The 26,730-nt window shown below is 33.4% G+C and overlaps 1 protein-coding gene across 1 annotated transcript in view; it reads right to left on the reverse strand.

Annotated features, from left to right (window-relative positions):
• The window catches only part of CDIN1 (CDAN1 interacting nuclease 1), a 127,191-nt gene that overhangs the window by 48,152 nt on the left and 52,309 nt on the right, over positions 1–26,730 (reverse strand). Inside the window, exons 6-10 of the mRNA XM_069858343.1 lie at positions 24,955–25,034; positions 24,545–24,594; positions 21,668–21,735; positions 16,593–16,658; positions 13,529–13,634 (exon numbers count right to left, since the gene is read on the reverse strand). Coding sequence (XP_069714444.1) covers positions 13,529–13,634; positions 16,593–16,658; positions 21,668–21,735; positions 24,545–24,594; positions 24,955–25,034 — 370 coding nt within the window. The remainder of the gene's footprint in view (positions 1–13,528; positions 13,635–16,592; positions 16,659–21,667; positions 21,736–24,544; positions 24,595–24,954; positions 25,035–26,730) is intronic.

Here is a 26,730-nt window from a genome sequence, read left to right on the forward strand (position 1 = left end):
AACATTATTAGCAGATGCAATTTTTGATTGAATGACAAGAAAAAAGCAGAAATTGGAAATATACTTTGAAATATAATTTCACAGTATATAATAGAGATGCCTATGAAGAATAGGAGCCTAGTGGCTCTACTAAATAGGCAAATAAACTTCTGCCAGTATGTCAGTTATATTGTTCTGTGGGTAACTATGATAACATAATTTTACACTAAGAAGCTAAATGTTCACTTTATTTTTGTTTTAAAAATGTTGCTAAAAGTATAACAAACTAAAAAAACCCCAAACAGGTAAAATCACTCAGCTAAGAAAACCTGAAATATGCTCTAATATGCTATCCATAGTCTTTATATTAAAAGCGAAAGGACATAAATCTATACACACAAAATAAAGCTATCACTATTGTATGGACTGTGGAATATTTTCAGAGTTATTATTCCTCATCCTTGGAAACATTCATTACTCTTAATACAGTATCATCCTGAAATTTTATAACATTTTGGATTTCTTTGAAATGAAAAGTCCATTTTATTGTTTTTTAATTAAATCTATTTCCCCAAAAGGTCTTTAAAGGCTCTCCAAACTACCTTGCATTTTATTATTGCTGACAGTTATCTAAACCACGCTTGAATGCCCTCTTTATCCTTTAGTGAACAATTGAAAGATCATATGCTAAAAAGACTTGTGCTTTCTCTTATTCTAGCCTATAATTAAGGCATTTTAATGCATTTCTTCATAGTCATTAAGAGAGCACAATGTTAAAAATTAATGAAATGAGACAATTTGAGTTTAACAACCATAAATACATACAACATAAATTTGTCTCAATTGTAGATATGAAAAAAAGCCTTATTGAAATCACATGATGAGACTACCAAATTGTCAAGATTTTCCTTTGCTGTCTAAGGGTATTTAAATGATGTATGGTAGCCTGACAATACTACAGTGTTGTTACATGCTCTACAAGACAGGTAAACATTTCTGTCAAAAATTCAAATTCCATTGTTTTTAGCATTTTTTGTTTACCTTATATACATGCCTATGAAAAAGTGGTATTGCTGGATGATGCTGAAATGGTGGAGGAAAAGGAAGAGAGGAAGAAAGACAAAGACGTATGAAAGGAAAAACGATCATAAGACAATAGTAAAAAAACCTGACGTATAACGTAAAATACCACTATAATAACAACTACTTATAGCAATACTTTAATAATGCTTATAAGAGAACATGACTTTCTTAATTTGGATTTTTTCTTCTAAAGGCAAAAGCTCACTATATTAATGTATCCAACATTTTTGCAACAAACATGTTAGTGTTTTAGTTTTTTTTTTTCTTTACACTGTGAAAGGAATTCAATGTTTTTAAGTACATCATCATCACTTCTATATATACCAACTAAATACAGGATGCTATTGTACTATAGACACGTTATTACTGAGTGTTTCCAGAAAGTATTACTAACGAGCAAATTATACAGCTTATCTTTTAAAACTAAGTTAAGTTTTCAAGGTGTAAGTTCTTTGTGCTTTCTCAACAAAATGTTGAAAAGACACAGTGCAACACAAAGCCAGAAGATTACAGATATTTTTTTTCTTTATAGTAGACAGACAAACAAAAAAGAACTTGCTCTCCAGAAGATTTTTTAGGGTTGTCAGACTGTTATATTATAAACAACCTTATTAGTCCTTTATAATTACAATAGGTACCTCTGGACAAGATCGAGCAGACATGACAAATGCTTCTGACTTCTTTTTAAATCGAACCTGGAAGGTCATCGCTGAACAAACAGAATGCTATACAACTGAGGCCATGAATTGTGAAAGCTAACAAAAAGGTAAGGTTTTTTTTTTTTTATATTAAAAATTAAATTTAGTCTGTCTGGACTTTTCTGCATAACACCAAGAAATAAGAGGATGAAATAGTTTAAAGAAGGTAAGTAGCTAAAGAAAAATAAATCCTTACAAACTTCATTATCACACTTTTTCTTTTGGCATCTGAACCTGTATTTTAGTATGTATGCACAGTCTTTAGAGTAGCTGCCTTATTTTACAAATACTTTCTTAAAGATAATTCCCTAATGAAGATTTAACCAAGTTTTCAGTTACCTTTTTTTCAGCATTATGATGAAACTGTGGACAGTTTAGAAAACCCAGTCAACCTCAAATGTATGTGATTTGCTTGCTGTTATCCTCAAATCAAACCAATAAAAGGATAACATATAACTGCATTTTTCCTTATGTTTTAGTTTGTTTTAGGATCACTTAACAGTACTGGTACATTTGGATTAAATTTAATTTGTATGGAGATAAACAGTAACTTAAACAACTGGAACTGGAAACCAATTTATGGATCTCACTTTTAAATCTCATATTTCACTTTGGAGAGGAAATGTAAGGATTTAATCAGAAAGCTGTAAACTCTTGATGAGAATTAGTGGTATAAAACAAAAGAAAATGAAACCTTCAATTATTTTCCTTACAGTTAGTCTGAATGAAATTGTAAATCAACAAAAGATTTGGATAGCATTCAAATCAACAGCTTTACCTAATAAAAGTTCTAACCAAGCACTGAGCATACCATTTGAAACAAATATGAAATAAACATGAAGTATGAATGACTTTAAAAAGAACCATATGAGAAGCAAAACAGTAAAATCACCAAAATTCAAGCAAAGGAAATTTGAACTGAAATGTATAATGGGCAATTAAGCACCTATTTTGACAATTCTAAGTGGTCAAGTTTTTAAAGTATGACACAGAAACCTTAACCTATCCGTATATGAGTGATAAATGAGGCATTTTGTGTCATTACATTCCCATAAATCACTTTCTTTAACTGCTGATGGCTTTTATCAGGTCTAACCTTTTCAAGCTTCTATCAGAGTGCTAACATTTTCAACTTTGACACATACGCAGTTTACAAATTCTGCAGCTGATTAACTCTGGACAGAAGCTCACTGCCTTCATTGTTTTCTTCAAGTTGGGTTGCAGCTTCAGTGTTTCAAAAACTCATATGTATCCTTTCTTTGTATGCCAGAAAATTTCACTTAATTTACTGGTCTGTGTTGCAAGGGATGCAAGATAATTCTCCTTTTGAAATGAATAAATGAGAATATACTTTTGAAATTACTCTTCTAAAGAGAGCCTGAAATAGGTATACTTTTAATTACTTTAAAATCAAGTAAATAGTACATTCCAAATAAAGAGATATAAACAATGTCATCTATTTTACATGACTTTATAATGTAAATAAACTTGGGATCAAATCAACTTTATTATATGAAAATTGTGCTCAAAGTCTCTGAAGAAAGGACAAAAAAAGTTGAAAAACCCCTAATTATCGCAGTGTATTATATATATGATATTATAAAATTTTGCAGTTATAAGCTGATCATGATCATGAGACCTTAAATAATTTGTTGGGATCACTCGCTAAATTCCTGTCTGATCTATTTTGTAAGTGTCAAAGATTGCAATATCTTCAATTTCAATATTACAGCACTTGGAACATGAAATGAATCACACAATGATAAACCTATAACACAATAAATGCAACAGCAGAAACGCAACACAGAAGTACTGTTTTATCATGCATAAGTGAACCCAAAGATTTCAAGAAACACTTGCTTTCTGTAGGAACTAGAATTAAATTACATATCTACGCAACACACTCTGGTTTTGCTCCATATAGCTGATAAAACCTCATCTAGGTGTCTGTCCTCATAAACATTTTAAATTACTATTCCAACAATGAGAAGCCAGCAACACAATAGTTCTTTCTCCCTTAGTAGCATCACAAGGTAAGAATAGTAGCAAAGCTTTAGTTTAAACACCTGCATTTTCATGATTTCTTAAATTTAAAAATGTGCAGAATATAATTTAATTAAGATGTATATCAGTGATTGAAACAAGCAGTGAAAAACTCAAGGAAATGTGTTTACTGGATGTAATTGATCTAGTGACTGAAACAAGGCTCAGGTTTAGAGAGATACTGTCTTTAATAATATTAGTGAGACTAAAGAAATTTTCATGTTGGTTGTGTGACCACAGGAAGCCTGGTACTTCAGATGGCATTAGTTTTGATAAGAGCTAACTAGACATCAGACCTAAATAATGAAACCTGAAGAGACAGGCTTGGACCATACAAACAGGAATGTCCACAGAGGCTCTCATGCAGTCTCTCATTGATAAACAAGACATCTTAGAAAAACAGTGGATGAAGGACAATTTTTTTTTTCAGCATCAGAGCCAAAGCAGTCTTGTAATGTCAATAGTTAAGGCCTATCCATGAAAAATTAAGTTCTTTTTCACTAATAATGTCACACATCTGAGAAGCTGTGAGTTACACTTTAACAATTCAGATGTAAATCTTGGAATATCTGTAAGTATTCATGACAAAGGCTTATTTATCATTTGAAACAAAAGTCTGTGATTTCTTGATTTTCATATCGAAGACTAGTGATGGATGAGAGCATGCTAATCAAATGACAAACTAGAAGGAACACAGATTCTTGCTATTTTGATTATGAGAGGGAAATATAGATATCTTTCCTAAATTAAAATATAAACATTTTAAAATTACACACACAAATAAATACATAAGTTTGTATAACATACTGTGTATGTATAGGTGCTTGATATGTTCTCAGGTAGACTACAAATATCAGCTAGAATAACTGCCAATTTATTTCAGATCAGAAGAAGCCATACATACCACAGAAAATCAAACACTAGCTATGATCAATTCCAGTTAACTGCTTATGAATTTGTATATTCAGCTGATATTTTAGCTTTCTTATATTAAAATCCCCCATGTAATGAGAGAGAATCATGAGAATCATTTAACTTTTTTTTTTTTTTTTGGTAATATGTTTCCTACTGCCTTAGCTCGAGGTTTAAATTATGCTTATGTGAAATTGTGAAATTACACTTATGTAGACTGTTTATGTGGGATGCCATATTGAAAGAGAACTGTTGGACCACAGTTTTGTTGTAAACTTTTACATTTTTGATATTCAAGTCACCTTATTTCAGTGTTTTGCTCTATGTGTATCCAAAACGTATCAAACTAATTATGCATGTTTAACAAGAGCTCAAACATAAACAACTTTGCTTACTAAGCATGAGAGTCATAACTGCTGTCAGTAAGACAGCCAAAACTTCACTAAATTTGTAGATCCGTATGCAGTGGCAAGGTCCAGTAAAGCCAAATGATACTTCCACAAAGTACCTGTTGAATAATGGTAGCATCCAATTCCTTGAATTTCATCTTTCTTTTTCTCCTTTAAGCAGGTAGTAACTATAAAGCAGATCCCTCTCATACCCTTTCCATTAAAATTCTGCAATGAGTGAACAACATTTTGATATCCTCACGAAAGTACCTTGGTCACGCTAGTTCTGAATAGAGAAAAAAAAGTTACTTTGCTAACCTGGAAACCTATTAATAAAATGTAATTGTTTATACATTGCTGTAGTTATGAAATCTACAAATAAAGTATTAAAGAAAATACATTGTAACTTAGAATAACTGCATTTTTAAAAAAAATTAGTCCCCCACATATAGTTTTCAAGAATTTACCAGAAGGAACATTTTATAATCTACATAAAAGTATGTAATCGAACATAAACTGGTGACACTCAGGGGTAAAAAAAGATATTTGAGTTAAAAATATTCTTAACGCAAAAATATTTTTATTATTATTAAAATATTTTTACATGACCCTTTGAGCAGAAATGCATTCAAAGTCAAGAATTATATAATGTCTGTTTGAAGAGCAGTATTTAAAAAAATACACCAAGACAAACAATCATTTTCCTCTGCTACTCAAAAGCCCTAGTAAGACACATCTGACTATGCACCTAATGCAACTTATCCAAATATCCTGAGTGCCTCCTTTAATACAAGATTAGTGTCCTGGGGAAGGAGACTCTTGTGCTCTGGAAACACAAAACTGTACTGTACAATTACCCAGAATAAAGAAAATGTGAGCAGTTTCAATATATGCTTTTCAATCTCATCCTAATCAAGAGAGAGTGCTCTCACAGAGGCTGAACGGTAACTTGGGACTCCACAGTGACACTGTATTTCTTTTTGCCTAAGCCAAGAGCTCCTAGACACAAGGAATTTGTGCAAGTGTGCATAAATGTGACTGCTGTCCATTAACCAGTCAGAGACTGCTGAATCTATTAATTTATACCTCAACTTTCTCTTAGATTGTGCACTAACCTCACCAGTCTCATGTTTTTCAATGCTTTATTTACTAAGAGTCCTATCTGTAATCAGCTATTGACATTATTTACTTTCTTCCTATATTAGAACAAATAGTTTTATATTCTATATATAGTAGTTTATTGTTTAATATATTAAAGGCTGCTTAAGACACAACTAAATGCCTCCACCTCTTGGACCTTTTTTTGAAAAATTTACTGCATGGCCAATATATATAATATTCAATAGCATGTGAGAATAATTTTTATGCAACTCTGATAGTTAGAAAGATAGATAACTCAATTATTAGATCATCTATCAAAATATTCAGATGCATAAGAGGCTACTAAAAAGATTGATGACTGAGAAAGTCCACTGATTCTCTAGCCATCATATTCACACATTTGGCTAGACAACATTTTTCGCTGCCTTCACAAGCAAGCTTCATTACCCATCACTCCACTGAAAAGAGTTTATTATGAGGCTGCCATCTTGGCAAGACTATTATTTAGATGATAAATGTTGGGGGGAAAAGTGTGTCTAGATTTTTTTTTAAGATGAGCTTTTTGACAGATAAAACAAACAGCATCTATATTTCTAATTAACTTAAATTTGGCATATACAAATACAGGTCACTAAAACTATGATATACTACTATATTATCTTCTGTCTGAATCTTGGCCTTAATTTGTAAAATGTAAATTAACTAATTAGAAGAAAAGCAGCATTATTTGTGACAAAATGCTGTTTCTACTTCTTTGCTTTGTGACATTTATGATCAACTGTAGTCTTTCATTCTAACTTCTAAAAGATGGATAATTATGCTCATACTAATTTATTAGGCTTTTAGTATTTTAAACCAAATCAAAACTTGAGATTTCTGAAGGCAAGGAAAAAAACTCACTGCAACATGCAGCTAAATTATATACTTGCCAGCTTTGTTCTGTTCACAGTATTATGCTGTTTACATATATATGTTGCATGAATATAGGTATGAAGGCACCACTATCAATATTCAAGTACCTGACACAAAGGAAACATTTCTGTCAGTATTCTCAAAATTTCCTTGAAATCTCTTTATCCTTTCTATGCATGATGCATAGTAATAATAATAATAATAATAATAATAATAATAATAACACACTATGCTTTGTTCATTGGTACTAAGAGTTAAATTTTGTTTTATACTCCTATCACCCTCCTCAACTGTCATTTGAAATGGATTAGGCTAGCAAATATAAAATTACACGAAAGCAGGGGGAGTTGGTCATTCTTGAGTTTCAACCCAGCAACTTGACCTTGTTAAATAAAAAATATACTATATCATAGATTACAGGAAGGTATTCTTTTCACTTTAGTTTGGTTTGGTTTTAACTATTACTAGGTAGATAAAGACAATATTAAGAAATACATTGAAAATGTCAGATGTAAATGTCAATTAAAAATTACAAGGAATTCTGAACGGTAAGGTCTGTGGGGGGTTGATATTCTTTGACATACTGGAGTGTTTGCAACCAGGCCTTTGGCAAGCATAGCGGGATCTATGCTGTCAGCTCTTATCGTACATAAACTTAGATGCTTGTCTAATCTGAATGAGAAATACCAGGAAAATTGGAGCTGAAGCCTTGCAGTAATGTGGATGGAAGCTGAAAATGCTCTATCTGCACTACATGAGTCTCAGGTGACGTGATAATATTTAAGACAGTACAGAAAAATAGGAGGAAAAATAACTGAAACAAAGCTATGTAGTGCTAAATTTACTACTTTTTAAGTTGAGAATATAACAATCTAGCACTGAAAGAGGCTTAAGCAGTAGATTTAAAATGTAACGAAAATCCCAATTTCATGTCCATTTAAAATATGATACCTAGGGAGAATGCATGAAAATATATACTTAATATCAACCGTTCAAATGTAAATGCTAATATGAATACAGTATGGTCTGTTCTTTCTCTGCTTTGACAAAAATTAGTTTTGATGCAAAATATAACAACCTACAATGCTCAGCCAAATAATTAACATTATAGCAATGCTAGGCATAAGTCGTGGTCTCAACGGAAAATGCTTCATGTTCTGTTATTCTAGCACATTGTTAAAGAGAAGATAACTAGTAAAATCTAAAAAAAAAATCACTTCTGAGCTGAAGTAAAAACACAGTTTTACTTTCATGAACTGCTTTATACTGTAGTTGATTTTTGTAGTCAATTTTTAAACTATTCATGTATCATTAAATAAAGATAACAAAAATTCATGTCAATTTCTGTTGGAAATAAGCTAAATGTATCTAGAACATTTGTGAAGTGCAGAAGTATGCCTATATATATGTGTCTATGTGTGTGCACATATCTGTTTGTCACATGGGACAACACAGAATTTTATAACATTCATAAAGAAAACCACTGAATCAGTAAACTAGCCGAAAACATCCCTCTTCACTGTTTCTGATTCTCTTGTATATAAGTGAATGAATCTTTCTCAGTGCTACTTCAGGTTAGCAAGCTGGCATGGCAAATTTTAAAAAGAATTATTTTTGAAGAAACTTATCTATATAGAGTCCTGAGCAGCAAAAATCATCATAAACTTTCTCCTATCTACATCGATTTTTGTTTAAGATTAATTTACCAGTTCAATTGGAGCTAGGAGGGAGAGAAAAATGAGCAGAGCAAAACCCAGCATGTGTGAAAATCTACAAGCATTAGGTAGCTAAACAAACCCTACGTCCCTCAGTGTTGCAGTAAGGTCAAAACCTTTCAGCATTGTACCAGTGTGTCAAAATATGTCAACAAACCATCATACTGCAAGAAGAAGAATGACCTTTCAGTTCTTTATGTTTGGGCTGCCAATGAAGCTTTGGATACTGGGTATGCATGAACAGTTTTCTAGCCACTTGACAAATAAAACTCCCAAGGTTTCCTCCAAGTCAAGTTGTTATACCACTGGCTTTCAACTCCTCAGTACAACTTTTAAAACCATTTGCAACTGGAGAATATTGATCTTGCTAGAGAACAGAGATCCATAAAGCCAGAGAGTAACTCCCTCTTCTCTTATCCCTATAATCAGACAACAATTATTACTTAAACAGTCTTCACAGTAACATGTCAAACTATTTTAAACAGCCCTAGAGAAATGTATATTGTTGTGATGCTTTGATTCAGTCTTTGCTTGCATATGATTCATCGTTATAATCAACTGCAAATGAATTTGAACAGAACACTTCTCAAAAATCTCTAAGAACACAGTGGCAGTGTTTGTGACTGAAATACAGTCCTTTGCATTGTTTCTGTTCGAATTTATCTGGAATAAGTACCTTTTTTAAATTGACAGGACTCTACGACAATTTTACTATGACTGGTGGCTATAAACTGAATTCTCAAGATCAGATGTAATGTATCAATTAACAACACATTTAACCACAAATTTAGGCTTCTGAAAAGCATGGTTATTATTTTAAGATTACTTATAGGAAACTTGCTTTTATTTATCTTTTAAAAAAATAAGAAGCACAGGACTAACAAAATTTAGAAAACAAGCAACTGGGGGAAGGAATTTAGTACAGGGATAAACTTATCATTCTTATTCAAAGAGAAGATGAAATGCTTCTCTTTCACTATCTGAAATTACCTTTAGTTTAGTATCAGTGTCAAATATGACATTTTCCTACGGTCCTCCTCCAATATAGCAAAGTTTCTTTAGCTAATAACAGCATCAAGCGTTCCCCTGGGTCTTTATAAATTACATTCCAGAATGTACATATGCGTTAGCCAGGCTTGCAGAAGATAGAAAATGTAAATTGCCGTATTTGAGTTTATACATTCTTATGGCAAGTCACTGACAGAGCACCCACTAATTACTATTTGAACCATGTGTTGCTGATCTCTATGTGCCTCTTAGAAAACAGCACTCATGCCTATCAGCTACGATTAACAGATTTTTACAGCCAGGACTCCAATTTTTTTATTTAAGAAAAATTTATAAAATTAAACATTATGGAAATAAAAAGGGAACACCAGTATTCTTTTAGATCTTAAGATAATTTATAACATGTTCTCAGACCCTGTTTTAAAGTATAATCTCTGTTACTTCCTGTTCATGCTCTCCAGATTACCTTTGTTCACACAGACCATTCAATACTTTTTATCCTCATGGTTACAAGAAATACACCAATGCAGGCCAGTAAACAATGAAAAGTGTGGTATCTCGTACACATGCACAAAGCAATTATATTTTGCACATGCAGTTGTCTTGTTTATCAAGTGGCAGTTAAAGCTATAGCCTGTTTAGTGGATGCCACCACTTCGAAGGTACAAACATACTGAGGGAAGGGATTCTGTAAGCACATGAATCATTTTATACTAAGTTTGTTCAGTAAATAAAATAGGTTTGGTTTTTTTTTTTAAAACATCAATCTGCAAAAGTAGTCTGGGAATACAAGACCAAACTTGCCTTTTCCTGTTTCTTTATTATTGAAAAACCTCAATATCTAAATAGCATCTTAAATTACAACTGTGCAAACCTAGTGACAAGGTACACTTAGTACATTTTTAATGTGAAGTTTAATTTGAAGATGAGGTTGCAGTGCAGCACTGCAACTGAAAATTGCTTAACAATACCATTGATGTATGAGCCATAAAAAACCTTGCTAAGCTGTCCCTGCAGAACTCGGAGTAATAAAAAGGTGTTCTTTTGCAGTGAGGTGAACAGACATGGTTGACTGCATCTAGGGAGCTGTTCTGTTAAATGAGAAAGTGCCATTTCTTTCCTGTCAGTACAGACCAATTTAAGACACTCACAGATTTGGTTAGCACAGAGTACAAGATATAATGAAATACACGCATAACAGCAAACAAACCACAGCTATGTTCAAAGCTTTCAGTCAGACTGTGTGCAGAATTAATCTTACATCTGTGAAAGATGTGGGAAAAAAAATATAGAAACTTTTCCAGTCTCACTCCTACTTTTCAGAGAAACAACAAAAAAAGCTGAATGGAAAAGGTCTAAAATGTCTCACCTTCATTCCTTTCAAAGTATCTAGATATATATTTCTATGCACACCTAACAGGCAATGTTATAGGTTTTCTCTCCAATTTCATTTTGGCTTTAAGTTCAACCAACAGATCGAATTTACAAAACCCCAAACTATCAGCTGAGTGTCATGATATATCTATAGTGCTACTCTTTCAAATGAGGAAAAGTGATACACAGGTGCAGTGACTTGACTGGGAAGCTGGTTCTCACCCAAGAGATCCTCACATAGACCGATTAAATCATACAAAATTAATTTACAGTTTGTGCCACTACACTCGTGTCTTTTTGTATCAATAGTTTCAGAAAGCAATGAAAATTAATTATCTAACCTACATACAATCTAAGCTGTCAACAAGTGTTGGTTAACCCAACTGTCATTACATTAGAATAAGCTGCAGTAATCCAGAACTCATTTCAGAAGACGTGATACTGTTAGTTTGGCCAAGCAGTACCAGAATTAAAACTAACAGAATTTGTTCTTCAAAAAAAATCCCAGAAAAATCTGCCTAATTTCCATAGTTAACCTATCACCAAATTCTGGATTTAGGGTGCAACAAATTTCATTAAGAAGATTCCTAGTTTCCTTTATATGAATGTGAAGTCACTATATTCAGGAATCTACAATTGCTATAGTTGTTTTCAATATACAGAGCTATAACAGATGATTTGGCAAAATCTCAAAACTACTTCCAAAAGAGTCAATTCAGTCTAGTTTTTGTGAACATTAAAAGTACTTGACTAATAGCTCAGTGAGAGATGTTATTCCATTTTTCAAGTTGCAATATTAATTAGTACATGATAAAACGAAATTGAAGTTATTTATGTCTTGTTTTCCTGATAAAAGTGTAAAAGAAGTCTCTTTTGGAGATGTCAAATTCAAGCACTACATGCTTTTTCTCAAATGTTTTACACATCCTTCTTGTCTACTCAACTTTCATCCCATCCTGACTTAGTGAGTATCTTTATGCTTATGCTGTGTATTTAAAATTCATTTATGGGAGCTCCTTTTCTCTGATACCATCATTTCAAAACCAGTTTCTCCTCAGAAAATACTCCAGTTAGTATACCTAATGGACTCCTCCCACCCTGAGCTGCTCCATTTCCTCTTATTTGCACTGATGTGTATGTTCAGCACTATTTGCATTTCCTGCCATTCCACCATTAGCCTAGATATTGTATATACTCAAATTTCTAAGTCTTGTACTCTGATTATACGTTATATGAATTCTTTTCTACAATTTCCCTGTAGTAAAGTATTTTCATCCCACAACTGACAGTCTTCCTGAGGTTCCTATCCCATTACCTTAATAGTTTTCCAGTTCTCAAGATTTAGACTCCCGTTCTCTGCTGCCTCCTATACAGTCTTCTTTTAAGGTATTTCCCAAGCTAAAGCTCACTATTTTCACCTTGATATTTATCATATTCAGCTGGAATACTGTCACCAGACTAGACTCTGATGTTGGCACATGTGATCTACTTGGCGCATGTTCATACGTTTGTGTCATCTTCTCCACTATCCCTCAGATTTCATTGATGTTCTCTTGTGAAGTTCTAAATCTATACTTATAAATATCCTTTTAAAAAATTTTCATTTACCCCACTTGCTCACTACTTTGCTTATGGTTCCACTGCATATGAAAATGGAATTGAAGGTGAAGGATCTTGTTTAGGACTTTTTTCCAAAGAAAATTCCTACAGTGAGAAGGCTTTTAGTACTGTGTTCAGCATAACTTATTTCACTCCTTATCTTCTTGCAAATACCTAATACTTTTTTTACCTTGAATATAATTGTTATTACTTTTCAAAAATTTAAGTAACATTAAAAAAATACTTTATTAAAAAAAATCCCAGTGAAACAGTATTGTCTTCAATACAATGGCAATAAGCAATAAAGTTCTTTGCACACAAGGCCTACTTGATTAGAGTGTGAAGGTTTTATAACAAATGTGGCAACTTGCAGGTATTACACAAAACATTACAGAAAAATCTTCCTTCAAAGTCAGGTACTAAAAAACCCCAATATATAACTTCTGTACCAAAGTAACTTATTCTGTCATCTAGCATCACTGTAAAAACAGCACGTATATCTGCTGCAGCCACATGTCAACAATTATGGTTTGAATTTTTCACAAATGCTTCAGCATTCCAGTTTGACATACTAATTAATGACATTCGAGATGCCAGATTAATAACATAGATTCTGTTCACATGGCTTAATACAAATGTCACTAGTATTTTTTCCAGTAACTTCTTTTAAAAATGCAGTCCTATTTACCTATAAAGAAAAATAACAGAAATGTACCTGTTCCAGTAGCTCCAAAACTGGTCCTGCAAGTAGGCTTGGTGGCTACTTTCATCACCGAATGAGGCTTTGCTTTCAATCCAGTGAATTATGTGTCCTTCAACGGCTAAGGTGACAGCAGAAAATAAAGGGAACTTTGAAAGTCAAACTCAACAGCCTGTAAGAATGCGCTTGGGAATATCCTATTGAAATCCCCCAATCTACTGCACAATCCATGCTTGCTGCAGAGTTAAACATTTGTAAAAATATCTTTCAAATATGCACATAGAACATTTTTTAAAAAAGTACCAGAAAATATTTTAATGGATAATTGAAGACTGAAAGTTTTCACACATCTAGAGTGGAAGGTGTTGAGAATGGCAAGAAAGTTTACCATCAATATATATCTGCTTCCTTAGTTTTGTAAAGTAATGGTTCTCCAGAAAGAAGTTAGGAATAAGAAGGCTTATGTGAAAAAAAAGTGATTTTGAACGTCTGTTTCTTTCAGTGCTGTAGGATTTGCTTTGGTTCATGTCTTTCATCATTTCTTGCATGAGTAAATTTGTAAATTTTAATAAAATTATCTTTTATTTTCAGTAAATGGAAAGTCCTTTCTGAAGCTGACAATCCAGCTGCCGGAGAAATGATGATAATCACTCCAAAGGATCACTCTTTCTCCAAAACATAATGTGGGATATCACTACTGAGGTCTTAAAAAATGTTTTTCTTGAGTAACCTGTGATATCCACAGACATGATGTCTTAGCCTAATTTTGAGCCAGGATAAGGTACTCAAAGGGAATGGCAGGCCCAGAAGCGCAATACAGAAAGATTAGAATAGGCTATGGCAGCACATGATTGACCACAGACTGTAAAATCACTCAGGAAACATGAGTAAATGACTCATGAGGTCACCACACTAAGTTCTATATGCTGTTGGTAACTAAGTTAAATTGTGTAGGGCTATACTACTACATCTTTCCCCCAACATCCAAACCCTTTAGGGTCCAGAAGATGCAATAGCTGAAGCATAAACTGTCAGTTGAAAAGCAATTTCTAAGAAACATTTGCCTTTCCTAACATTGTATTGAGTCATGAAGAAGAGAATACAAGGACTGCCACACATTAGTTGAGATCGGACAACAAATAGAAAATTGTTTCCTTTCAAACTCAAGTGACTGAAATAATGTGAAGTAATGCATTATCAGTATCTGAATTTTTAGAGACAAATCCATGCAAACAAATTGTCAATTTTTAATCTAACAGCGTAATACTACAAACACAAGAACTATTTTGAGTGTTTCATGCTTTCCCTTCTCAAGCATTAAAAAAAGTAGCTCAATCTAGTAATTTTTTCTAGTTGCCATTTAGTCATGCTCCTGAGTAGCTGGGATATAATCTTATCCATTTCTAACATAAAAGTGAGGATCTTAAAAACAAGCATGTATTGTGTATATAGCAGTCCATACTGCCGGGGCATCTTATCAATGTATATAACTATCTGAAGGGCAAGTGTTAAGAAGAGGGAGCCAGGCTTGTCTCAGTGGCACCCAGTGACAGGACTGGAGGCAATGGGCAGATCCATCTGAACATCAGGAAACACTTTTTTACTGTGAGGATGACTGGTACAGTTTGGCCAGAGAGGTTGTGGAGTCTCCATCCACGGAGATGACCAAAAGCTGTCTGGATGTAGTCCTGGGCAACCAGCTCCAGGTGACTCTGCTAGAGCAGGTGACCCTGCTGGAGCAGATGACCACAAGAAAAGGCCTCTCCAGCTCCAGCTTCAGCCATTCTGTGATTTTATAATTGCAGTCTTCCCTACTAACTTCACACTTGATTAAAACCAACTTTTCCCTCATCATCTCAAGTCCCTTGACAAATATGTTATGGCATGGAAGTGAAGAAGCAGAAATTAAATGGAAATTCTCCAAGTGTGGCTTGACCAGAGCGAATCACAGATCCTTAGGATGCCAAAACTGAGTGTTCAAATATGGAGTGGTTCAGTTAAAAAGGTATTTATTTTGTGCATATAACACCTTCTTAATATCACTAAATTTTTTCTTTTTTTTGAAAACGTGATTGGAAATATAAACATCATTGAGCAAGGAAGGTCTTTAAAAACTTTTCAGAACACTGCCATGTACTTAGTTGTTTGTCTATTGGATAACAGATAATTGTGCTGGAAGATGGTATCTCAAACACTTCTGAATAGTGAGACATTTTATAGTACACATTCAGTTCCTTACACCAGTGTACAAATCAGTTATCTCAGTAAAAATTTCAACTGTTGTCAATAGTATATCACTATATCACTTTCACACAGTGCTTTCAGCCTTCTTTTCTTCTCAGATAGACACAACAGTAAGCATTTACATAGACAGGTGCTGCATCCTACAGAGGTGTAGCAAAAGTCTTTTGGCATGAAAGTCAGTTTACAAAAGGTGATTAATAATCTTCTACATTTGGGCAACATAGTTATTTTTTTCTTCCATGGCCCAGTCACTAGGTCAGATTACCTTCTTACATGGCCTCTGACCAGAAAACGTAGGTGAACTTTGACATGACCTTAATACCTACTTTTATTCCTTCTTGCTATGCGGGCTTTTAAGAAACAATAGAGAACAGCAGAGTTGTATTTAGATGCAAAGTAATGGCAAAAGAATAACTGCACAACGGCAAACCTTTATGCAATGACCTATAGGTGTAACAGTAATACTCTTAAGACTGCTTTGAACTGATTTGGGCTGGAAGTTTAAGATAATTACAGGTACTTCAGAGTTCAGTTCATAAAGACAGTGGGCACAGCAGGTTAGAGGGAGAAGGGTTTGGGGCGGTTCTTATTGCTGCTTGTTTTTTTTTCTTTTTGTGATGATGAGAAAAGTATGCAGAGACCAAACTGGGTAATACTACTTATGATCAAGCCTCTCTGATCCAAACTAGAAGTTCCTAAAGTTTTTGGTTAACTACGGAAAAAAGAGACTAATTTGTAGCATTCCATAATACATTCCACTTATATGACCGTATTATTTCAGCATCAACACTTTCTACCCCAAATAAAATAATAAAAATTCTTTTAAAAGACTTACCTACTGGAACTTCTAAAATAAAGTCTGGTGTTTTGTCATAACCCTTTGCACGAAGCTGATCTTCAGCTATACATAGAGAATAAGAACTATTGTTTATAAAACTACTCTATTAAGAAGACAGCAGTATAATTATTTTTATTTTAAATAAGAGTGCAAGAATTACTAATGCAGTCATACATATCTTTCTTATGCATGCAATACTGTGTCAGATTAAATGAACCTTTGTAGAAAACCTGAAGCATGGATATAAAAATGCTTCTTTGTCACCCCTGCATTTTTATGTCTTCATTATAAACATCATTAATTCTAGCTGTCATACAGTATTTTATAACCCTCAAATATTCAAAATAAAGAGGTATATTTGCCAACTGAAAGATGAGTCTCCCCATATTAGGAAGCTGTTAAGATTAATCCTACCAACACCACAAATGTAGATATGGTGTAGCTGCTTTCTTGGTTTTATTTTAATGTTAGCATAAAGTTGTTACAAAAGGAACAAGAAAATCCTTCGCTTCCAGAAATTTATTAAAGGAAAGAGAAGCCACAATTTTAGTTTCTCTTGCATCCTGCATTCTATAGAATTAATCCAATTTCAGAACATATAAAGATTTAGAAATTCAGTTAACATTACTAACAATACAACACTATTGCTTAGAAATATTAGAGCTGAATATTTCAAGAACCAATAATATGGAGTGAGCAAGATAAAACCAAAAAAGACAAAAGACGCTTCCTTTAAAAAGACCAAAACAACAAAGCAAGACCTTAATATTTTCTAAACTATTGTCCTTGATTTCCAATACCATTATACTGATATTTCTGAAACACCATTTCTCCATTAGAGTTTGGAGTGACCTGGTCATTCAATTCCAGGCATGGCTTTCTGTCTTCATCCAAGCTCAACTAATGGCACTACCTAGTAACAAGTAAGGCTGTGTAGCCCCTTAACACCTACTGGGCTGTTGACATTGTCATGCATCCCATTCGCCTTTCTGCATCACCTTTGATTAAAATTAATGGTCCATTCTCACTGTTGGGTAGCTTGTTTCCAATCCATTTATCAGGTTAGGACAGTAGTTTCATGGCCAATGTTCAGAACTCAGTTTTAGAATACTTTGTGCATATCCTGAAAGGTCAGCAGTGTGAGTCCAAGTAACATTGTAATGACAAGAAAAACATATGCCCTTTGAAATAAAAATATTTTAAAAGTGCCTGAAACAAACTTCCCACGTCTTTCTCATGGAAGAATGTAATTCTGAAGTATTTCTTTTATATAGTGAACCAATAGTGAAAATGAGACAGGAGTAATTTTGTAAAGTTGTACATTCATTTAAGTGTTAACTACAATAGCTGTTTATTCTTTTTGATAACTCTAGTTAATTTCTTCTGAAATTTGACAGAATTTCTTCACTGTAAACACATCACATTTTAAAACCAAGTCTTTGCAATGCAATATTTCATTATATCACCCAATCAGATATTAAACTTTTTTCTAGGATTTGGAGACAGACTTGGTGGTTGGCTACTTTTTTCACAGATTGTCCGGTATACAGATAAAAGATGTTCAGATTAAAAAGGTTCTAATTTAGCAGAACACATGAACAGAGTTTTATGCCATAATATAAAACTGAGTTAATGTTCTAAGTAACCTTTTAATCTTAGTAAAAATAAAGAATAACTCAGTTTTATCCTATTCTATTTAATGTGCACTATTTTAAATTGTTTAAAACAGTCTACAAAAGACTACAGGATATCCCAGTTGAAATTGTCATTATTTAAGAATACACAAATGGCAATAAAAAGTTCAGTCTTTTCTATCACATCTAACTAATGCTAGTATCACAAGTTCAGGGGAATGTAAAAAAGCCCACTGAAAACCAGTACAGATGAAAAAACATATCCTGATGACTCAACTTGGCAGGTCTCAGGATTGGAGCTTGCATCAGTGTTACTTCTAATATACTTCTCTTTTGGCTTGAAAAAGAACATGGTTTTCATTTTAAATCTGCTTCTGACTGTTTTCACATGGTTTCTCCTAACATTTTGCATTATTATAAACATTGGAAAATGTTTAAAAAACCACTTTTTATTGATGTGAATTGTCTATCATGTGCAGGAGCATAATTATATATTACTCTTTCTTCAAGTATTTTGAAGCCTTATAACTTCGAGGGAAAAAAAGGAAGAATTACAGAATCTCCTTACAATCACCATAAGCCTTTTTTTAAAAGCAAAACCTCACAAAAAAAAAGCTACAGAGGTAGCTTCTGCACCTTAAAAGACCTTTTAGCTCTTGCATGGATGAAGACAATTTAAAAACTACTTCAAACCCAACCCACAGTAGCTTTGACAGTTATTTTTATGCATTCTGATTTGAAATTACATTGAGACAGCCCTAATAAGTAGTTATTCTAAAGATTTCCCATTTAGATTTCGTACGAAACCTGAGCCTCATCTCAACTTCACACTCAATCATAATAATTTAACACATCATTGTTTTTATACTAGCATCTGGATATAACAAAGAAACAAAACATTCTTCTCTTGGTGCATGAGTGAGCAGCAACTTCCAAATCAATATTACAGTAGAAAACACTGATCAGATTTCATGATTTATATACACGCTACTACTGAGGGACATCACTGTGGGAACCAAAAGTGGATAAGATTCCAGACACAGGTCAGAAACATACCTTCTCATTACAGCTAAAAACATTCCTAATACATCCACTGCAAAGACATGAAGAGTGAAGATCTTGTTTAGAACCTAGAAATTCATGGCATTTCAGTACAGCAAGTGAAGCTGTTAGCCTGTTTTGGGAAAATGTCTCCATTCATCACTTCAATCTCAGGCAAAGTGATAAAGACTTGAGGGCTGTATCTTTGCTGAAGAGATGATGTGGTATATAATGTGGTGTCATGAAGAGTGGCTTACTAAAATGCAAACCCCATTAGATTTATATGTTTCTACTCAATTTCTGACTGAATCTGAAGGTGTAATTTCTGATCTGTAGGCTTTGAAAGCTAAGCATTCTAGAAATGGACAAACGTCCAAGACCTGAAAACTGTTTACATGCTCCAAGACTATACTGGGGCAATTTATATTCACTGTGTCCTTCAACTGTGCTTTCTTCTCCTGTAATAGACATTCTGTTGGCCAGGTGAATAAAGCTGATGCAAAAAAACTTACTATTCTTGAAGACTATTTCACCGGAATAGTACACTAACATGGGAACTTCAAGAATTCTGTTTCTTTATACACATGTTAAAAAGTAATGGAATTGCAAGTACAGCAATCCAAGCTATAAGCCATCTTCAATACTGGAACACAGTCTTACTCACAGCCCCCAAAAAGCCCAAAATTGTTGACTTATAGGAAATACTCTCATCTCTTCTGTCTTCCTGAGGTTTTCTTCAAGTAGTTTTGGAACTTATTTTTCAGAAAGGAAAGATTTTATTGTGAGGGGTTCAGTAGGATTAATCTTGCAGATACTTAGGAAAAGCCTTTTTTTTTTTTTAAATAAAATCCCCCCACACTCCCACATCTAGAACCTTAGAGACACACGCAATGCACAGAAACAACAAATACAACCACTTAATACATCTTAAATCACAAATAAATAATGCTTCAGTATACATAATATGTAAGCAATAAATTAAGCTCTCATTCATATCTTTATATTCTAATGAGTTAACACATTCTAGATATTTCGATTCAACAGCACAGATTTCTTAGAGCTTATTTCTAAAGACAAAATTGGTGGTCATCTTAAGTCATGAAATATTAAAATTTAAATCTGATTTGTGTACTACACAAGCTTGCACAAGCCAAATAAAATAAGTGTTAGCTTGAGGATCCATTAGTGAGTCATCTAGTCCATTCCCTTGTATTGTGACAGGACTGATTTCATTACCAGATTTGATGGATGACTGTCAAGTCTAGCCTTGAATTTTTCATTGAAGGTGATTCCATAACCTTCCCTGGCAGCTTATTTCATACTTATTGTTCCTAGAACTGTTTAGTACTTTAACTCAGCATCACCTCTGCAACTTCAGCTTAAGCCTATTACATGTATCTCTGCTCTTCTAGACAAGAAATAAAATCTATCTCCTCACATTTTCATAATGCCATTTGCAAGTTTGTATGCAATAGTTATTCCTGCCTTTCCTTCATTTTTCTCTAAAATAAAAGAGTACATTAACTCTGTTCTTTAATCATATGTACAAATCTTTTAAAAACCTTAACATTCTTTCGAATTTCTTAAAGTTGTCTAAGGTTTCCAGAATCTTAATTTGAATCTAGTTTTAGGGTAGATCATAGTTTCTGGTAAAACCAGTAAGATTCCCTGATCCACAAATTTAGTACAGCACCCAACCACTAACAAAAGACAGCATTTCACTTTGTTATTGTCTCATCACATAAAGAATCCAAGATTTAAGAAGTCATCGTTAAGTTTATTATCACCATAAAAGAAATGATGCTTTAAATACTGATTATTGTTTTAATGGTGCTCATATACAAGAAACACAGAGCTAAAAGAAAAAAAAACAAAAATAACTTCCTAACTATTTAATCCTTAAAATAACTTTAAATAAAGGGACTGTGAAAAGAGTGTTTGCATTGACTGGAAGGCAGAGAGCAAAAATTCAGCAGAAACTGCACAGAAAGCTAAATGAGTGAATTCTTTAGCAGTTTTTGAATACATAAAGCATTTTGAAACTAATATTTGTTATGCTTTCCTCCTAAGTCTCACAAGGCCTAGATTACGGCTAATATCTCATGACACCAAAAGTAATACTGCAGCAGATATTAAAGCATTTTTTTCAGCTACTTATTCTATAAAATATTAATTGCAAGACTGTGCATGTGCTGTATATATAGGGTATTAGGTAACTGAGTTCCTGCTCAGTTCTAAATCAATAAAAGATAACATGTACAGCATCAATCACTTTTTTACTCTTCCTTTACTACCCAATACAAAGAGCACTGAGGCTTATTTTTTTTCTTAAGTAAACAGTCACTGAAATCTTGGAAGTTAAGGATTCACTGGCTAGCCTCTATTACAGATTCTTACCTATGAAAGAGAGATTTTTTTCCAAAAGCATTTCTCGCAGCAAGACTTCATGCTCATGCCCAATAGCGCTGACAGCTTTAGTTAAGAAATGGAAGATTACTTTGGAAAAGAACCAACTCCAAAGAACATTACAAGTAAAGTAATTAGTGGTAAAATTTATCTGGCTTCCGCAGGATTTCAGAAATGACCAGTGATTTGAACTCTAAGTTTTGAAATTCCTAACAGGGATTTTCAGAGACATTTAGCACTCCGTGAATATTAGACTACTGTATCATCAGCATACATTTTACAAAATTAAGAACCATTAGATCATATTTATTCAGTATAAATAAGGGTAATGTTTCCTTTTTGCTTTATTACCCCCAAATTTAAACAAAAGTATGAGCTTAAAACATGTCATTACATATCTTTTAAGTTGTTCTTTACCAACTAGTCTATCAATTCCTTAATTCAGCAAAGAAGGAAATAAACTGGTTTTTTTTCCTATATATTGTGAAATTGATAGGCATTTCATCCATCTGAAACACCTTACTGTAACAAAACATACTATTAATTGATTTTTCAGAAGCATGAACTTATGCCAGGGAAGAATGAAATAATATTTTATAGTGAAGTCCTTTCACTTCACTGATGGCCTGTTGATCCAATGTGCTATTCTTAGTAATATGTTAAAAAGTCACTACATCAAATAATTTTAATGTATCCTCCTGGAGGTCAAAGTTCTATTCTGGAAGCTTTTAAGAAGAATCTTATGGAACACCATGATAAAGAGTCTTACATTAAAAACAGTTAAGTTCCTAATTTTGTTTAGAATAACTTCTGAAAACTTCAACTACAGATCACCTTACTAGAGTTAATTACTTAATTTATATCAACACTTTATGCTGAACAGCAAAAAAAAAATAATTGCATGGAATAATTTCATATATATATAGATACGGTTTTTATTAACTGAAACTATATATTACGGTAAACTCTACTAGTAGTTATAAAACAAAAGAGGCAGATGAAGAGGAGCAAAAATGTAAGAAAAATACTGCAAATGGAATTTATAATGCACCATAAGCAGAAACACTTCAGACTTTGTCTGTAGTAATACCTGGTATTGATGTATGGCAATGACCATGGGGCAAAACTTGTAAATAACCTCACAAGCCATTTTCTACGCATGCAATCTAGCAGCCTAGTTTCCCGTAAGCATCTGAACTATTACTGAAAAATAGCCTCTTGGCATTTACAAAGAGGTTGACTTCATACTTTAGTCCATGCATATAAAATTAGATAGTTATATTTAAAATCAATATGCAGTCCTTCAGAAGACATGCTTTTAAAATCTTAACTTTAAATTGATTTTTAACTATTTTATGCACCTCAAAATTAACATCTAATTCAGCAACATACTTGCAGATAACGCACTTACACAGCTTAACATTAAACTTTTCTGTATCAAAATGGAATCAAAAAGCTCCTCCGTATTAAATAACTTCACTTAAACCAGAATCTTAAGAGGGCAGAAAATACCTTTTTGGATTGCAGACAAGCTATTCTTAAAAACTGCTCATAATTCTACATTATGTATTATTAGTGTATTTGAACGTGGCACTTTCATAAGACTATGCCCAGATTGTTCATCAACAAAATATTATTCTTAAAATTCTGGATATGAAAATTAGTGATCAACAACCATTTAAAAAGTATAACTTACTAAGTTAATCCACTTCCAGAGTGCTATGTTTACTGTTGAAGATAGTTTCAATGAATACTTAAAATTATGATTAAAGCCAAAAATACAAATGCAATTAGAACTTTATCCTGCTGATGTTAAAGCTACCAGTAGTAGGGCTGAGTCTGTAGTAGACATTAGGCAAGTATTTAGAATGCAAAGAAAATATTTTTAAGGGGTGATCACCACATGTATCGTAACTACAAGAACTGTTGTTTTTCATACCTAACTAAACATCATCGTAGCTCTCCTATCCTGTAATTGTACAAGGAGATCAAGATCTTCCCCAAACTGCAGGCAGAGATTTATGCAAGGATTTTCTAGCACTTGGGAGAGAGTTGCCTTGCTAGCCTGCTCAGTGATAGCAGGCCACGATTTTGAAATTGTTACTTTGATAGCAGGCTGAAACAGAATAGTTATTCAGTCAGGACCTTATTAAAACAGATTTGGGATCGCAGCGATCTTAGCCTAGAATACTCAGTACTGTGCAGAATTCCCCCAGTATTCTCACTGGATGCTGAAGATCTCTGATCAACCACTTCAACACTACAACACAAGAAAAAACGTTAAAATGCAAGCTATGTAGGCCTCTTTCTACATCTAGCCTGTTTCTTAAAGAAGAGGAGAAAGTAAAAGAACTGCACTGCAATGTCAGATATGAGTTTAAAAATACTAATCATTCAATCACACCTGAACTGCACTTAAAAACCTTCCAATTAAAACACCTATTCATAACAAAGCAATGCCATAATGTTGAACACTATCTATGCAAGCTATCAATTTAATCACAGAATAGTTGAGATTGGCAGGTATCTCCACATATCATCTAGTCTGCCTTCACTGCTCAAAGCATGGTCAACAAATCCTAAAAAAAAAACCAGACATGCATTTCAACTAAACATAATCAAAGAGGTTCCCATCAGGCAGATGACTGTGTAGCCACAAATGGACAACTTCTTGTGGTCCATCTGATTTTTGTTAAACAGTGTAAGAGAAAGCTCTGCAGTGACCCTCTAGCAGATTGAATGTAAAACAGAGGAATATGAAACGTGTTTCGTGAAGCAGAACTTTATGTCAGATTAAAGCTAGACACATCTCTTCCACACAGTCTAAGCTCGTCAATTGTGCACCTAAAATTTTATGGGAAAGGATACTGTTTGATGCAGTCCACCAGTGGTCCATAACAACAGTCATTCACAGTACACTGCAGACAAATCAGAGAAGTAGTATAGTGATAGGCAACTACAAAACCATTACAGTTAAACAGCATCTTAAAAACAGTAATTACTTTTCTTCAAAAAGGCTATCTGATGCTGTTCAGATTTAATCACAGAAAACAAAAACTGCATGCTTTTATTCACTATAAAAGCAAGCTATTAAAAAGTTAAATGCTCCCCTCACAAATATTGCAATGCCATTTATGGTGCACCCCCTGACCTCACTGATAGTTTACGATGACAGTAATTAAATAAGGTTTAAAATCTTTTACTCTGCTAGGCAGATAACAGCATTGCCACAGGAAAAAAGAAAGAAAAAAAAATAAGAAAAAAATTGTGATTAATACCTGATAGACTTGATTTGCTAAAACTCCATCTGGAATCTGAGACGGGTCCCGTAGCATACTATTTATAAGAGTTTTGGAGGCTAGAGAAATAAAGAATAAAAACATATGAAAAACCTGTTAGCTCTGTTATTCACTCTGGAAGAAAAAAGACGCACTTTTATAAGGAAAATATTGATGATGCTGATAATTATGAAAATTATCCGACCAGCAACTGCAAGCCTATAAATTTGTAGCTACTTACCTATTCTGATAAAATTATCTCTAAAAACTTTGAAACACCAAAGATTTTATTATCACAGGGTGAAAGCAGGCCCTTGTTTACTTATTCAGTTTCACTGGGCAGTTTGCGCTTCAGAAGCATCACACAGCTCCTAAGGAAATTGCTTAGTATTAAGAAAATGTAACTCAAAATAACCTCCATATCCTAGGAGAACTTAAGGAAGGAGGTATGTAAAAATTGAAAACAGCCTTTAAAAACAACAGTTGGTCTCAACAATCTTAAGCACTTTATAGACTTGATGATTCCAGTTTAGTAGTTTTCAAATGTATTTATTTACTCATTTAGTGTTGACACATTTATTTCACTGTATTATTTAAAAGCTGGCAAAAGGCTTTCTGTGCTATTTTCAAATGCATAAATCTAAGACACAAAAGAAAACAGAAGTGAATTTAGGACTATTTATCAGTCTTCTATTCACTGATATTGACACTAAAATGAAAAAATAACACAAATCAGAAGATCTCTTTAGTTTGTTTTCAAATACAGTCCTTGGAACCACAGGCATAATGTTTTCTCTCCAGACGCGTGATCCAGGTAGTTGTATGTAACAGTCAGTTACTAATAACTGTGGAAAGACTTAATTCTAGAAAAATACCTTAGAAAACTTCAAACATTTCATTTTATACTTTCTTAGAGGAAAACCAGCTCAGCTACACAAGCATAAGCTGCCTCCTTTCTGCAAACAACTGCTGGTAGAGTTCATCTGGTGGTATACTTATACCATTAAATCCTTAAGTGCAGTCCAGGTTTGAGATTAACAAGGTTTCCTACTTTGCTGAAAACTTCCAGTGTGACTTCAGGCAAATTCCTTTAACCTGCATGTCCTTCAGTCATGTGAACAGTGAAAAACTGCTTTTCTCCTGTTCTTCATCTCTTTGGCCCAACTCAGGGCCAAAGCTTTGTCATTCTGTTAAGTGACAGAATCCAAAGCCTCGGACCAGACCGTGAAAAGGATTACTTGAACCTTTTACAAGAAGGGATCTGCCATATAATCAGCAATGCTATTACTATTAACCAACACTCTGCTGAAAGTAAAAGAGACTGTAATTTTAATCTTATCCCCATAACTAAAAGAATCACATTAAGTTGAAAGTATTTTCAAGAAAAAATTTTGGTTAGAAAACTATACCCTAATGCAAAGGAATATAAAACTCAAAATGAATATAAAGGCTTTGCAGGAGCTATAAAGAATGGCATCATAACAGGCAGGAGCAAAAGTTCATGCAGTTGTTTTTAAAGAGAATGATATGCTGAACCAAAACACTTCTAGATTCATCATGGTATATTACATATTCATATCTTATTCATCTCATGAAATAAGCATTATTTTAAGAGACCATAATAAGAATAAAGGTGTTTTACTTTAGCTTTTGTACACTGTTAAAAATGTATTTTGTACCCAGGATAAAAACTTTGAAAATGTGAACCAGAAGGTGGTCTATCTATTTTTTTAACAATAAAAATTAAACCAACAAGTTTTTAGAAGTTAGGAATAA

The sequence above is a fragment of the Phaenicophaeus curvirostris genome, chromosome 5, assembly GCF_032191515.1.
Source record: "Phaenicophaeus curvirostris isolate KB17595 chromosome 5, BPBGC_Pcur_1.0, whole genome shotgun sequence".
Classification (NCBI taxonomy): Eukaryota; Metazoa; Chordata; class Aves; order Cuculiformes; family Cuculidae; genus Phaenicophaeus; species Phaenicophaeus curvirostris.